We start from the raw sequence: 17,914 nt of genomic DNA, 5'->3' as shown, positions 1-17,914 counted from the left end.
AATGGTATTAAGCTGCACCTTGCAAAGTGTTTTATTTGTCTTTTTGGGTAAGCTTTTGATATACATGTAGGTTAGGTCAGCTTTAGATAATGGGCTATGGTTGGTGACTTTTGGCTACATACTTTGACCTCAAGGTGAAACAAATTTGTGTCCAGGCTGTAACTTCTTTGTCTTTTGGTGTATGCTTTTGACATTTCCCATGAAGGTAGATAACCTAAATAGATGTACCATGTTTGTTGAATTTCGACTTTCAACTTTGACATAAAGGTCGAACTAATAATTTACAATGTACATGTATGCATGACAGCTTTATGACTTGGCTGGAATTTTGTTGTTGTTTTGTGTAGGCTTTTTAAAAAATATTTAGTATGAGTGTAGATCATCTCAAGATGATATGTGATGTACACATGTGACATGGTTAGCGACATTTGATCTTGAACTTTACCTCAGTGTTAATGCAGGTTAATGAATTTTGCATTACTGCTTTTTGTCTAGGCTGTAATGAATTTTGCATGATAAATTGAATGTATTGTGCATAGTATTACCACAACAGAAATGAAAAAGATAGATTGATCTCAACTGTACATGTATGTACAATAGAGAGAAGAGACATACACTAGTATACGATGACTAATCACCTTGGTAGTGGTAATTGCCAAAAATTTTAAAATTTAAAGTAGCATTCCAGCAAAGAATCATGCAAAATGTGATTCATGGGTAAAAACTTACATATTTTTATTTTTGATTTGTTGTTTGAATTGCCATAATAAACAGAAATTTACTTTCAGTTTTTCATATAACCCATGTTCTTAGGAGATAAAAATTATATGAATGCACTGTAGATTTCAATATTAAAATGTAGATAACTCTGTAAATGACACTCAAATACAACAGAATCTATCAGATTTTCAATGTTGATTATCTCCTAAGATCAGGCAGATTTGAATGAATAATTACACATTTCATAGTATAGACCCTTAATTACAACTTAATTACAAAAATAAAAATATGTAGCTTTTTTTTGGAGTATAATATTTTTCAAATTTTGCATGATTCTTACAAAGACAGCTTCTTAATGACTTAAATATTTCTAAGATACAATTAAACATTTTTTTGTATTAAAATCAATATGCCCTATCACTCTGAATGCTGTAAAAAATATGAAAATATCTTTTATAGTACCAAAGTAATTCAATGTCCACTGTGATAGTGGTTACTGCTATCACAATCAGTTATTGTCTCTTTCTGTATTGTAGTTTGACTTTGTGGTATACTTTTATGGGGTTTTGTTGTGTTTTAACAAATTACTTCATCATCAAAATTTAAAAAAATGCTTCTTTTATGTACATTTTGTTAAATTCTGTAAACATTGTTGGTGGTTGTTACAAGAACAAACTGAAAGAATTGTGTAATGTAAATATTCATGTACATTGTACATGCATATTATATTATTGGGTTGCTGATATTTTTGGGCAGTTACTGTCACTTGAACACATTTAACTGTCAGAATTTAATGGAAAGGATCAGTACATGTATATATTATTGTTAAAAATGTAGATTTTCTTAACATTTTATACACATTTGATTATTAAACCCCAGAAAATTGAAACCGAGTTTTAGGGGTTGAAAGGACTTACATGTAGATGTACCTTGTCTATCTGTCTCTTAAATGTTTATCTGCCCACATTTTCTGTAAGAGTAACTTCACATAAATTGCTCAAGGGATTTTGATGAATATTATAGGAATGTTTAGCATCATACATGTATGTAGATATGCATAATGGAATATAATTATTGGTTAATGGACTGTAAAGGGAAATTTTCCAAAATAGGGGTTTTATAGTTTACTCCATTCTCTGGGTGAGCTTGATCACTCTATTTCTATTTAATTATTCTTCCCTTTTTGAGAGAAAAATGTTACTATTATTGATGGCAGTTATTTGGCTTGATATCATTTGCTAAAGTGAAACAAAGTCTTAGATATCATACTTTGAACTTTTCCATCATAAAATACTTCATTTAGAAATGACAGAAATGTTCAGAAATAGGAAGTACATGTTGGTATTTTAGGTCTTGATTTTTTTCTTGTAAACAATTTTTGTGTCATAATAGAATAATGATGTATTCATCACAGTAATAAATTTCCTCGTCTTCTAGTATTACAATGTCCTTAAGTGTTTACAATGATCTGATTAAAGTCTTGACAATTATGGTTTTATATTTCTTTAATTACATTACTGTATTTATGTCCTGCATATTGAATTGATCCAGAAGTTTTTAACATGTTTTTAAAGTGAAGATATACATGTACATGTACCATGCATGGAAAGAAGCAGACTGTGTGTATCTGTATCATATTAAGTATGCAATGAACGTTTAGAGCATGTATTTGAATGTATCAATTAAGTTTGATTGTTTTAGCTGAATTCCATTGGATGTTGACATTTAAGGGAAATATTTTATTTAATGGTAAACTGTTTCAACTTCATGGTTAAATCTGATTTATATAGCATTAGATAGAAATACAAAAATGTACACTGTCAACTCATGTTCAGTTCCTATGTGGATCTAAGACTAAGCTCACTGGGTGTTGCACCCTTTTATTTTTTAATCACTTTTCTAATAATGCCCATCAGAGTTGTATATATCTGGTTCATGTTCTTTCACAAGAAGAAAATTTTTGTTCACTTCTGAAAGATGCATGGAGGGAAATTCCTATAAATTGTAGTAAAAGTCTGACTGTATGTACATATGTACATTTGTACATCATATGATTTGATCTGTTGATGGACTTCTTAGTCACATTGTTTTATGGGCCAGATATTGTTTACATTTTATGATGTTATGGTTTATATTAACACAAGAGCACTTGACTTTTGACCTTTATGATCCTCGACTTATTTGATAGTTGAATCAACGATAGATGTAGGTGTTCATTTCTTTTATAGAAATGTAATATTTATTGTCTCACTGTCAATGACTATTTATATAAAGAATTTTCAACTTCATTTATTTGTACTAATAAATATTGAACTTAAGATTTATATGATTTCGATAACTTTGTTCTGGAAAAAATGAATTATTAAGACTTTTTAAGAAATAGTTTTAACCCCAAAAATTAAAATGCTATTTACATATTGCATTTGTACTGGTACCTTTTAGCTTTTTTGCACATGTACTGGTTGCTTTTTGCTTTTTTGCACATGTACTGGTACCCTTTTTTTACTTTTTTGCACATGTACTGGTACCTTTTTGCTTTTTTGCCACAATTACAGCATATGGATATATGCTTGATATTACATTGGATTGGGGATGTTCTATAATACAATGAAACCTGTCCCAGGGTTTTCCCTAATAAGCAACTGGAGGCCTAAGTCCATGGTTCAAGCACACTTTTGGTTTGTTCAAACTGAGTTTTTTCTTTACAACTGTATGCAACATTATTAAGTTTTGACTTTTGCATAGCTGCCTTTGGCCAGTTTCAGCAAAAATTCTGGAAAAAGCTGTCTAGGGTAAACCCCATTTGGACTATAAAATCTGTTCAGTTTAGACAAGTGTTAAGTTTACCAATGTTCAAAATACTATTCAGATTTATATAAAGGGGCTTTAAAAAGTATCTAGTTTGGACAGGTTTTTAGATTATTCTTGGTTCAGTTTTAGAGTAACTCTTTTACCACTCAAGAGCTGTATACTGTTTTGTGTTGAGATTTCTGTTACAACTGTATGCCATCATACAAACGAGTTTGGAATATCTGTTGATATATAGGCAGTCTAGTTGTGAATATATACAAGCAAGAACATATACAATCTAAATTTTAGTTTAAAGTACAATATGTATTTGCACAACCCAATCCTCATGTTTTTTCATTCATTTGTCCATTTGTTTGTCTGTTTTTCCCAATTTAGTTTTTATTTCAACTTCTTGTATACATGTACATACATGTATTTGGCATGCTATGATGAGTGGAATAATGTCTCTTTCATTGAGTATTACTGAACCCTAACTGCCTGTTTGATTGGACTAAAGCTTGGAAAAAAAGAAAGTTTTAGCATATGAATTCTTGTCAGTAAAGTATCTTAGCTTCTCCCTGACAGAATGTTCTCAGATATGTTACTATATCAGTAAAAAGTTAAGTTTTGAATCAATCCAAGCAAAGGCTATGATATTTAAAAAAGTGAGGATAACTTAAATACACTATTGTGTACATCCTTTTATATACTGTCTTTACCTAACTTGTGAAACAATAGACTCCCAAAAAAAATAATTCCTTATTGATGTAAGCTTATCAATACTTGAAGTGGTACCTTGTTTCAAGTAAGTTTTAAGCGTATTGTTATCAAAACAGGTAATCCCTGAAATATTCTTGTAAAAGAGTGGGTAAATGTTATCAGAAAATCATAGAACATGACTGATAGTGCTATACATGTATATGTTAATTGGGTCTGTAGAAGTTTATTACTTATAGTGCATTCATTTTACTGGTATTGCATGTGTTATTACTTACTATTGAAGACATATGCAATTTTCATGATGGGCACTACACTGGTAACCAGTACCTGAGAACAGGGAATAAACTTCATTTGACTATAAAGGAGATACTCATATGATATATTTGGATTGATTAACAATGCATTGATGTGACATAAAACCAGTGTATGGATGAGGCTTAGTACCACAGGAAAATGTGAGGCTGTGCTAAGCATTTTCTCCGGTTTGAGCTAAAATTGTATGTCAATTTTTTTTATCAAGTCTGTGTCATCATCTTTAAGTACAACAAAAAAAAAATTAATGATTTGAAGTGGGGATATCCTGGCAACCTGAAAACAATGAAACATTAGTGACATCACAACATAATGTTATATTCAGTATATTATATGACAGTACATCAGTTGTATATATCCAGTCAATGTATTTTCAGTGCTCTAAAAGACAATTGAAGAATAAACTATTATAAGTCATGACATGTACAGATCATAACTTTCATGACCCCTTTTTTTTTTTTTGGGGGGGGGGGTCATTTCCTAAGAATAATGGATCTTTAAACAGTTGGCATTGTAACTTGGTAAAGGGCAGTACAGGTAATAGATTTATTGATTCAAGGGAAAAACTTACTAAATAATAACTTCAAAAGTAACTCAGAGGTACTGATAACTGAAGTCAGTTAATGGTTAGAACTATTCTCTGACCCGCAGTGAGAAGTACCGGTATTTATGTAAAACATTAAACATTTATATATATATTTCTGTATTCCAGGCACCTGCTGCACCTTCATCAAGGCCACCTCCACCTCCAACAAGAGGACCACAATCAACAGCTCCCCCTTCAAGAGTTAATGCCCCTCCTCCTCCACCCCCTCCCACAAGGACAACATCAGCATCACCTGGTCAGTCAAGGGGCCCACCAGGGTTAAGACCTCCCCCTCCTCCAATGAGGGGGGGTTCAACAAATGGACATGCTCCACCCCCACCTCAGAGGAGGTCGGGACACTATTCTGGAGGATCAGATGGTTAGTCTATGTTTATATTGTCAAGTATGTCCAGAAAATTTGTTTAACTGAGAAAAAACGAATGTATTTAAAAAATAGTTACAGAAAGTAGAATACAGTCATTAAGGTAGCAATTGTACAACATGAAACAAAAAAAAAAACACTAGGGGTTTGAGACTAGAGTCTGTGTGGTGATGATATAATTACATGTATGTAAAACATAAATAAAATCCACTAATTCTGTAGGTTCAAATTTGTTATTCGTAATCATATTTCTTGCTATTTTGCTTTTAAAGATTTTGTAAACCGATTCCGATTCCATGCGGCGAATGAATTACCGCCACCAGAACCATTTGGTCGCTGTAACAAAACCTACCCAAGTCGTAACCCCAGAAATCCTAGTAAGTAATTGTTTACTACATGTGATTTTGAAATTGCTTCTTCGATGTGGAGGGCAATAGCTTTTAGATATACCATATAATTGATGCTTAAGTTAAATCACTTTCCTTGATGGGTGGAATGTTGTAGAAATGAAATTGGGTAAATGTCTTATGTTGTAAATATAAACATTATTTCTGGTATGAATTTTAAATCAAACTCAGATTGTTAAATTTGCATTAATGTACTTTTGATTTAATGTTTATTTACACATTTTGATAAAGCTATGTAAACTTAAATGGTAGATTTTCACCTTCACAACAAAATTTTTTTTTCTTGCCAGATGTTTGCTAGCCTATTATGAGCTATTTGAAGTATAGATATGTTCTAAATCCATCTATAGCCACATCAGTTTCAGAGAAGAAACATCATTTTAGTCACAAAGAAATGAAAGATTTGTGTGTTATAGTCCCTCATAAGTAGAAAATGATGCAAAAAATTCTGATTTTGAGATTCCCAAGATGAAAATCTACTAATTAATTTTATTTGGCTTAAGTGTTCATGGCTTTGTTGCTGGAAAACTGTAGGATACAATTTATTTCAATTTTGTGATTTCTAAATTCATCCATATTTGTGTGTTCTAGGTGATGAGTTTGAGATAATATACAAAACAAAGGGTAAAAAATCCAAAAAGAACAAATTTTTCTATTTCTAAGGTTTGGTTAATTTCTTTGTAGTGCATGTCAAGGCATTATTGAAATTAAAATTTGTGGTAAAATGTTTGGTTCAGGAAGGATTAACTAAGTTAACTTATGGCACAAGGAAGAAATACATTGCATTAAAGTTATAAGATCATGAAGATATGAAACTACACGGGGAAATCATCCCTATTGGATAAGGGTTCTTCACAGGCACTCTTGTGAGAATAAATTTTTGTACTTCACAGTAATTTGCACATTGTTGGCTGGATCCAGGTGTGTTAGGAACTAACCTGCATTCATTATTGAAAACATCACATGAACAAATTTTCAGCAGAACTTTTATATACCTAACTCTTTTAAAGCTAAATAGAGGCTTCCAAGATTAATGCTTTAAATTCAAGACATCCTGGGGCCAAATTTTAAATTTGAAGCTTCCTGATTGTACCACTTTAATTCAAGGCTTTCAGAAGCCATGCCTTACTTCCAGCACTTCCTGGGTCCATGCCTATTTTATGCACAGGACTTTTTTTTCAACAGTATAGATAAGTCTGCAAAAAATGGTCCCTCATTAAGGTTTGTTTTTTCAACTTCTTATCGTTATTATATATATTTCTTATGAATACATAAAAATTGTAAACATATAAAATTGGCGATTTTAAAAGTTTCATTCCAGTTTTCTTTCTTTTCACACATTATGTTATTTATAGCTTACATGTAGCATTACAGAACACCTAAAAGAAAGCTTCATCATACATGTATGTACTGTTATGTATTACATGTAATACTTTGTGGAGAAGATATAGTACTAATACTGTGTAGACAAGGAAATATTTTGAAAGCTTATGACTTGTCAAAAATTAGGTTTCCAAAACTTTTCCTGGTAGTGGAACACCTATCTGATTAAAATCGTCTGACAGCATTTTTTACCTTTGCACAAAATCATTTATTGCAGATTTATCTATATTGGAGATGTTAAAGACAGTATATTATGCACCCTTAAGTTTAAAATTAGTTGAAGATAGTTAACAGGAGATATTTGACACTAATTGGTTACATTTCAGGGCTGACTAGTATGAGTACAATGAGTTTTATGTAGAAGTAAGGGAGATAACTCTTGTTGTTTTCAGAAATTATTCTGACTTGCACATGCAACTTCTTTCGAAACTTTTTATCATAAGATTCTGTGTTCATCTACAGGATCAAGTTGACCTAAATTGAGCTCCATGAAAAATATTATTACTAGTTATTTATTACTAGCATATCAGAAAATAGATTTATACTGGGGGTAGATTTTTACTTAAAGTTATAATTGGTTAATATTTTGTGATGTGCAAGTAAGTACAGTTTCTGAAAAAAAAAAAACATGAGAATTGAGAACTGTTCATACATTTAGGCAAACATGACAAGCTCCTAAATTTCCTTTCCAAAATAAAATAAAATAAAATAAAATCCCTTTCCAAAAAAAAAAAAAATAAAATAAAATAAAATTTTATTAGGTTACAGGTACAAGCAAATGCTCTGAGACATTCATCTGTTAGAAGGTTTTTTCTTATTCGCCCCAAAAACACAGTTTAGGGGGTATATAGGGATCATTTTTTCAAGTCATGTTTGTTTTAATTTTGTTCCTAAATGCATGTACATTTAAAGACTTCAGGGGACCTGTCCTGTAGTTACTGAGGTATTAATTGAAGCATAATCTTTACAACATGAAAACTACATTTACTGGTACGTGAAGTTACATAATTATAACCACTTTTCTATAACTTTAAATTTGGGGTTAGTAATGTAAATATAAGTTAGCCTTATTTTGTTTTTTACTTCAATAAAAAAAGTTATTTTCAAATTATGATTATTAAGATTCTACTGTTTTCTGTTTTTATTGTTTCACCATTGACATCCTCAGTAATTACTTGTATACATTATATATTTCAATTGTTTATGTCATGAATGTTCTGTATATTACTTGTCCTCTTTAAATATTAGTTGTTTGGAGACCTTAGAAGGACAACCCTTGGGTAAACAGTCAGGATTTTAATATTCTACCTTAAATAACCATTAGACTCCTTTAGCCTGGTGTTACAGGTTAATATATGGTAACAGAAAACATAAACTAGTGTTTAAGTCATAGCTCAAGCTTCAGTGAAGCCGCAGCGAGAGTGAAGAGCTGTACGGCAACATGCATGTGCAAGTTAGTGGGACGCAGAATGATAGGAATGAAAAAAAAGTAATATGTTGCAAAGAGATAAGTGTCCCCTAAATTGATGTATTTAATGTCTAAAAATTCAAATTGAATAACAAAAGATGATTGGATGTACGTGCAATGTTTACCTTTTAATTTGAAATAACTGTCCCAATACAATATTTAATTGATATAATCTTAGGTGAATGAACAAACGCATATGTGGTTCAAAACAAACATACATATTTTAATAATATTTCATATATTCAAATGATAATTTAATTTCAAATAAGTTAACATTCTCTACCAACATAATATATATTGCTCATGCATGTGCCTACAATTCATTTATATCTGCATTTACAGTGAAACACATTACTGGTCAAAAAGAAATACTGTGGTTGCTTATAGTCAATGCCTACTCAATATTGAATTAAGATTTATTGTATAGGCCCTTAGTTTCATAGTTAAATCTATCTGTACATCTTATTGTTTTGTCGTTGAAGGATATCATTTGGATTTTGCTACTATTTATTTTTGCAACAAACACCCTTTTTTTGTTTTTTTGTTTGTTTGTTTTTTTTGGGGGGGATTTAAGTTTTAATAACTTGCAAAAATTTGTTAGTTTGCAGTAGAGTTATGCACACATATGCATATTAGCGTAATCGAACTATGTTAGGCATTAAATAGTCGACACAATGTTGTAAGGTTCTGGATATAAATTTTGTTGCGGTCAAGGATACCTTACTTTTTTGGGGGTAAATGACCTAACTATTAAATTTGAAAAGTTGTTTTTATGATAGAATTCATCAATATTTTGTTCCCTATTTCCAGTTTATCATATGGTAGCAATTCTTGTCCCCAGTTTAAGCCATTTGCAGTCACACCTGGCTGTACCATGGGGTGAAAGTGAAATGAGATACCTCTCAATTGAAGATTGTTTACTATCTGTATTTATTTACTTTTAGGATTACATGAGTATAGTGTTTTAAAGAGTATATGCAATTGATTAAAATGATTAACAATAATTCTGTCTTCATTGACTTACATATATCAATTAGAATAGCAAGATAATAGACATTCTTAACATTTAAAGGCAGAGCTGACATGGGTAAGATATTTATCCCAAATACAGCTAGCTTTCCTCTTATTTTATTGCCATAAACATGCTTTAGCTTCACATTGGCTTCCAGATATTTTTATACACATCTCAAATAGACGAGAAAGAAATCAAGTCTAGTATTAACAGAAGTTGTCTATTTTTCAAAGTAACATGTATTTAAGCAGACAGGACGTTGTTGATGTTTTGCATGATAATGAACTAAGAAGATGAAATATAAACTGCTTGATGGCCCTTATCAACTGTTGTTGATATGGACAGCTTTACTTATACTGAATTTCTGAAGCCTCAAGAACATATGTTACCCACAATGCACCAGCAGATTAAAATAAAAGCAGTTTAATTTGATGTCTGCCATAGCAAGTGAAGCGGTATAGATTTTATAATTGTTCCCATCATAGTATTATGCTGGGGCATATGATTATCTACTTATAAAACTAATTTATGACTTGATGAATAATTGCAGGGTAGGGGCTCCATTATTAATTTGACACATGATTCTGTTACCTTTGGGAACTTGATATGTCAGTTAGGTTAAGTTGTGGTGCATGGACTAAATTCTTTGTCCATGGCAAGGCTTTTTCCACTTAGAAAGATTCTACATATATATAGATTTCCTCCGTATTCAAATTGACTATGGACATGTTTTTTTCTTTTCTTTTATGTATCAGTTATGATATTAATATAAAACTAATGCATGTATGTATTGATTTATGAGTTAACTGTCTAATTATTTAAGATATTTGCCTAAGCAGGATTCGGATATTTGAGAAATACTCAAATTTATATATTGTTTATGATTTTAATTTTCTAAAAAAAAAAAAATAAACCACAATTTTCTGAAGTAATGGAAACTAAAAAATGTTTTAGTAATATACAGTCTATAAAATCTTTATACTACTTTTATTAATTATGTTTCAAGTTACACAAAGAATCAGAAGCAACACAAAATTATTTCAAATTTCTATTTATATTTCATGCTTACAACATCATTTTGATATATATATGCTCCCTCATTTTCATATCTTTATTACATGTACTGGAAAATGCCTGCATGGTTTTAAATATAGTTCCTTGCCTTAAAATAGTACCTTCTCTATTTATAGATCGAAGAGCACCACCTCCTCCACCACCTAAATGATGATTTCGTGACATGGAGGATGATAACTTAGAAAGTGCAATTCATGTGGAATATTCCTGTTCATTCAAACCTACCTGTGATCTGCTTATCTAATCATTGAGAAGCTTGAAAGACAAAATGTGCAGTAAGCTGGTTATACTGACTTCAAACAAAAGTTGTCCAACCAATTCTGAATCAAGTGGAGAAGAACGATTCCATTTTTTTGTCAACTGTGAACTCCGTGAGGAGATGTTCTTGGTACAGATTAACTGTGTTCATAATGTGATATTTTAGTCATGTGACTTAATATTGACATTGAGTCTATCTTTTAGTCATGTGACTTAAATGTGAAAATGAGGCTGTCATATTGTTAAGCCTTTATGTTCATATTATTAGAAGATCTTTATCCAGTTTAAGGCATTTTAGTGGTGCTTTTTAATACTTTTATCAAAATGTTGTACATTTTGGATATTTGTTATCAGGATTACTGCTTTGTGTCCAGAAACACATAAAATGAACATAATAAAATATATCTTATCATGATACAAATGTAGCTATTCAGTACATAGCATTTAAATGATATATTCTTAATAATGAAAAGTATTGTGAACATGTTTCGGAATAGGCTTTCTAATCACATGTATTATTTAAAATTCCAATGATTAAGAAACAAAGATTCTAACACAATTTTTTCTGTGGAATGCGAAGTTTACATAATTTCAATTAGAATATATTACAAAATGGTAATGAAAATTGGTTACTTGTTTAAAGATCATGAACAGTTATTAATTTTTGCTCATAACTTTCACAATCATTTGGTGATGTTATTAATCATTATAATATGCAAAGTAAGAGATGTAGAATGCATTGTATCACCTTTATATAATGGCAATCATTTTGTGTGGAATTTGTTGCCTTGTTGTGTTACATTATGACTAACTTGGAACTTTTTCTAACATATTTATTTTGATTCTTATTTTTTCATCTGAGAATCATTGCAGAATATTATTTTCATTCTAACCCATTATACATTATAGCATGTTATCTCATGGGGTGCTTATTTTGGTTATTTTAGCGGTCTGTCTTGAAACACCAGAATAAAATCTGAGAAATATTACACTCTGAGCTTAAGTTCTTTATGCTCCACTTAGCATCTGCCAAAATTAGAAATGGCAAAAACTTTGCTCAAAATTGCCAAATTTAACACCTATTAAAGTAATTTGTGATGTGGTTATTAGCCCTGATTTAAAGATTTCAGGTGTACCTTTTCTTGTTAAGAAGAACAACAAATATATAATCTTCCTTGCTATTATGGAAAATAAGGGGACTTGCTGGCGAGTATGATATGTTTTCTGGCTTAGAAGTTTTAATTAATTTCTTCTAAGGAACTAAGTTATTAATGAAAAATATTACGTATTGTGATAGGTACAAATTGTTCATGACAAAAATGTAGTGCTTTAGTATCTTGAAAAGTTTTTAACATTAGATAATTAAATTTAATTTCAGCTTTGGTTTTTATCTTCTAAACTATTTGAAAGTTAGATCTAATTTGAAAAACAGTTGATTTAACAGATTCACTGATGCATTGTGCATTGTGTAGGAAACAAAGGTTTGATCCGGACACAATAAGAACACCTATGATAAATAACAAGGTTTTATTTGAATTTTTAATTATTTTTGATTTAAGATAATAAGTAAAAATAATTATTTATGAAACTTACCCTACTTAGGGAGTTATTCATGCCACCATGACTACGGAGGTTAGTAAGTTTTTTTTGCCTTTTGTTAAACAACTGACATTAATTTAAAATGGTTTTTAAGGATCTACTTTAGCATGAAAGCATAACCTGTGTATATGCAGTAAAATGTGCTTATTAATATTTTCATGTATTTTAGTTTTTAGCTGTAAAACATACTGCCTCCTTTTCATTTTTTATTTATTTCATTAGTTTTAGTGTAGTGACTTATGGATTAATATACATTTAAAAGAAAGTGGTTGTTTTATCTGGAAATATTTTCTGGGATAGGTTCAACAATGCTGATTTTGATTGATTTTCTAATGTTAAAAACCAATCATGATGTTTTCTGTGGATGATATGCTAATTTATTCTTCCAGAATTTTAAATTTATATTTTTTGTACATTTCTAATGTTTATAACTTCTGTTCACTTGTTGTTTCTGCACCATATTTATGTATATTATATCTTGTAGAATACAAACACATTTTATTCATATTGAAAATCTTGAAAACTTCCAAAGTGGGTATAATATTCTTGGCTAAATGATAATTAGGATATTTTCCTTTATATACAAACCAGTGGATGAAGCTCAGATGTTCAAAACTATTGTTATGTGTATCAGTCTTTTACTGACATAACTGTCAATTTGATGTTATGTTGTCATTTGAAATTGTATTTTTTAAATATTGAGTCAGTAGCTTAAGATAGAAAATATCAGGCACTAAGAACAATTGTAAAAGTAACTGAAAATATTTAGTTGTGAATTTTTTTTTATTTTAAATTATATGCCCTGGTTATTGGCTCTATATTTGTCAGTGTTATCCATGTACTTTATAATAGGTAAAATTGTTGAAAAGTCTGTAACATTTCCAATGTAAACATAATCTTATTGTGTGCCCAGAACACCTAAATGGATGTGTCATTCACGTGTTCAGTTTTAAATTTCAAATATACTTCAGATTTTATAAACCCTTTGGTTTTCCTGACTGTCAAAATATAAAGAGTCTTCTCCCAAAGAAAATTCTTGGAAAAGTGAATAAATTATTTGATTTGTAACAAGCTTTCTGATTGGTTGTTTCTCCTTAAGCAATTCAAGTTCTTTTGTTTAAGTTACTTTGGTACTGTGATGTTATTAATGTAAATTGGTCCCCACTCCATATTAAATTAATCTCAAAACAAAATAAATGTTTTAACAACACCAAAACTTAATATTTGGATTACACTCCATTAGAAATTAAATTATAAGGAATGTTTCTAACTGTTTAAAAGACAGTACATGCAATTAAGCTGATTTCGACCTTAATAAGTGTGAACTGCTGCAAACCAGGTTATTTTGTATAAACTGTTGAAAAATAGAAGCATCTCTTAGAACTACACTTTAGGAATATAAATGCAATACTGTGAGGTAAATTAGGTTTGCAGCTCTTGGGTAAGTGTTTCTCTAAATGTCCGATCATTGTACAAGAATGATTGAATTTAACATATATTTTACTACTTAATCTGACTCAGTATTGTGACATAATGTTCAGTTTTATAGTTTTACTGAGGCATCTCTGTTTCATTGCAGTGCCATATCCTTAGCCATTCCTTAATACACTATTATTGAGAATCATGATAAAATAAGTATTTTATTTTTTAACTACTCTAAATATAATGAAATTAAGACAAGAAAATATTAATTTGAATGTTGTAATATGAAGTTAAATAAGTCATAATGATATAAAGGAACATTTTTTGGCAAACCAAAATGATAGTTTATTCGAAAATGAAATAGTTTTTTTGGCAAAGTAGCAAGTACCCCTGTGTGTCAAATTTGTCTAAACTGGTTTTCAGGAATCGGGTACACTTTAAGGATTAGAAGGAAGTAAGGAAACCTAAAAAATCCATTATTCTGCTGTGTATAGTGACATCGTCTCCATAATCATATCATTCCACCATATAATCTGTCTCTATAGCTGCATGTTTTGTGTTTTGTTTATTTGTTGAATATTTTTGGATCTGTTATGTTTTTGTCAATTGTTAAGTTTATTTTCTGTATGTAAAAGTAAGGGTTCTTTCTTTCTAACCTATACTACTGTCAACATGAATTTAGATTTTTTTCACTCTCCACATCTGAGATGGAGTTAATGAAGTCACATGGTGTCCACCAAATACAAAATCTGTCCCTTCCATTCAACTATTATTCTACTAACATTTGTACTGGATTTTATATTGTTAATATGGAAACCAACTCGGATATTTTTGGTTTCAGAAAACATTTGGATTTACAACCAAAATTATGTCAATACAATCTTAAGCTTTATTTATTGATAATTGTAGCCGAATCAACCATAAGGATATCAGTGTTTTTAATTTTTTATATGTTATCATACAGCTTTTTTATTTCGGCTTAAAGAGATCAAATACTGTTAAAAATGGCTTATATGTATCATAAAGTCAATGTATTATTTATATTTATATGTGCTGTGACTAACTTTTGGTCAGTTTAGTGTTAATGATGATTTAAATGTTGTTTTGAGATAAGATGGCACTGGGTGTCAGAAATCAGCATTTCTAATTGTAGAGGTTGACTTAGTTTTCTTGCGGTTATCTCCCTTATATATTAGCCTAACCAGTATGAAGGATATCATAATCAAAAAGATTAGTATCATATTAATTAATACCATATGTTATTCCAAAAGGCTTTTAATTTTTAGTTATCATCTTGAATTTATGTACGTTTCTGACACTCCTGACACCCTCCTCATCTTTTCATTATCTTGAAAAGTTCATATTAATAATTTTGCTTATATCTAGTCTTGTTTGTGAGTTCGACGGTAGTGTTTGGTATTGAGAACTAGTGGAATTCATATTGAATGATCTGTTAAAAAATCATATGTATTTTTCTCTTCATCTTATTACACTTCTTTCTTCACTGTTTAAAAGATTGATAACTATTTACAGCTAGTAAGACAGTAAATGTCAGGGAATAGAGTTGGTTTTCCCATGACATAATGACCATTTACTGATGAAAGGTTTTAGATTTTTGACTGGACAGCTAATAAGGAGATTTAAACGGTTTTATTTCATAGGTTTGATGGTTTATATCTCCTTATTAGTTATCAGGTTAACTTCCTAAGAATGTTGATCAGGTAATTATTATTTTTTTAAGGGTAGACCAGCTATATTCCTTGTATACTATGTCACTTGCTCTAACATTGTTTGTTTTACAACCAAAAAGATGTTATATGACAAAAGCTGTTATGAGTAAGTGTACAAAGGCATTATCATGATAAATTCCCTGCCCAAGGGACAATGGCATTGCCTGAAACGTTGGTAGTGCCTTAAACCGCAGGCAGGATGTTACCAATGACAACAGAAATATCACTTCCTAAGAGCAGTTAATTTATTGGTAATTCCCAAAAGCAGCATTTGTGTTTTATTTCATTGAAGAACCTAAAGCACAATATCACATGACAAATCTTTAACAGCCAGAATTTCTCATTCTTTGATGTGAAATGATGCAGAATAGCATCTCTTAATGATCTGATTACCTCTGCTTTGTTTAACCTAAATTAGTTCCTGTTTCTGTTGAACTGACTGTCATTATAAGAAGAAATGATGAGGAACCAGTGCCATCAAATGGTATCTTCTCACTTTGGATTGTATAGTACATGTTCAATATTGAAAAGAAACCACACGAATGGGTGTCGGTATACAAGTTACAGAATGATACTTAACCCTTTCTCAAGTTGCTCAAGGGTCTTTACTTTCCTGAATATAAAATGGTTTTGTGATTCAATGCAGATTCATAGCATATATTTGAAAAAAGTTATTTACTTTTTTTTTTATCTTTTTCTATTTAGTTAAACCAGTACACGGCCGCATCTAAAGTTGTTTGGGTTTATTGAAACGTTCCGTTTTCTAAAAAATAATAGTTATAAAATTGGATTATTCAAAACTTTAATTACATCATAGTACTTCATTAAGTCAAACAATAGGTTTTTTTGTTGTCTACATGTACATGTATTTCAAATTTATTCCGCTTTTTTGGCTCTGAAACAAATACTATGAAGAATTATTGTATTAAACTGGTTACTTGATACTCGAGTACAGTTTTTTGGTTTTTAATATTGCTTGCGTATTAAGTTGTGTTCAAAAACAGACCGTTTGATGAGATAGCCTATTTCTAAACTTGAATTAATGAATTAAACTAAAGTAAGTGGTATATCGGTGTATAACGAAAGTGATTGAGAGATGTGATAAGACATTGAGATTCGTATTGACATTGAAATCGGTATGTTAATATAAGTACAAATTTCCTGACGATTATGCTATGTAACATTATTTATATCATTAGGAGCTGGTAGTTGACGCCATCAGGTAAACGATAAATTAAACATTTAATGTACTCCTTTTTTTTTGGTCATGACTGTTATTTATATGTGTGGATATGGTATGATAAATATGGTATATTATGTATATAAATTTAACATATCCACAAATCTTCCATTGTAAAATGTAAATAAAGAAAACTATGATACAAAATTTGTATTGTACATTTACTGACTGTAATATTATAACCATAACAATAAATCATACAATTTCTATTAGTTTCTTTATGCCATAAAATATAACTTGTAAAGTTGGAAATCTATTACCCCAAGAATTTGTAAAACTTCAAAGCTAGTAATGTCAATCAGTAACATATATATGCAAGGCTCTGTCTCTCCGTAAATATGGTTCAAATCATAAGAGTCATAGTGAACTTTAGACGTACATAGAATGTTTTTTTTCAAGTTTTAGTTGTTTTTATACGACTGAAAAAAAAATTGGGATCATACAATGGTACAGTGTCGTCTGTGTCGTCACCCTAATACATTTGGGTTCGTGCGATTACTCCGATAAAAGTTTGTGGACCATAAAAAAGTTTTATAAAACAAAAGAAAGGTTGGTGTATGTTTTAGGGGCTATGAACCCAACCATTAGGAATTCGAGTCAAGCATCTCATAAAGTAAAAACTAAAACTCAGGCATGTCTATATGAAACTTCATAAAATTGTACCACACTATTTAATTTTAGGGGTTATTACCTAAAATATTTAGGAATTGTTGGCTGAAAAGGGGTATTTTCTCGTTCCTACGTAACAGCATTTGCAAAAATATTTGGAATTCTATTGAATTGTTTAACACATATTCGTCTTAGTAGATTG

The 17,914-nt window shown here is 30.3% G+C and overlaps 1 protein-coding gene across 7 annotated transcripts in view; it reads left to right on the top strand.

Annotated features, from left to right (window-relative positions):
* LOC148603750 (uncharacterized) overlaps window positions 1-17,310 on the top strand; it is a 32,865-nt gene extending 15,555 nt beyond the window's left edge. For 5 of the 7 annotated variants that reach the window (XM_088554092.1, XM_088554091.1, XM_088554087.1 and 2 more), the window contains 4 exons: window positions 5,255-5,507; window positions 5,783-5,887; window positions 9,841-9,855; window positions 10,971-17,310. In XM_088554092.1, coding sequence (XP_088410218.1) covers window positions 5,255-5,507; window positions 5,783-5,887; window positions 9,841-9,855; window positions 10,971-11,005 — 408 coding nt within the window. In that variant the 3' untranslated portion in view covers window positions 11,006-17,310. The remainder of the gene's footprint in view (window positions 1-5,254; window positions 5,508-5,782; window positions 5,888-9,840; window positions 9,856-10,970) is intronic. The other 2 variants (XM_088554094.1, XM_088554090.1) reach the window with 1 other exon arrangement.
* Window positions 17,311-17,914: the final 604 nt, after the last annotated feature.

This window comes from Perna viridis, chromosome 11 (genome assembly GCF_037379345.1).
Source record: "Perna viridis isolate PV_CMFRI_1.1 ecotype Kerala chromosome 11, ASM3737934v1, whole genome shotgun sequence".
NCBI classification, from domain to species: Eukaryota; Metazoa; Mollusca; class Bivalvia; order Mytilida; family Mytilidae; genus Perna; species Perna viridis.
This window is presented reverse-complemented; position numbering and strand designations above follow the sequence as displayed.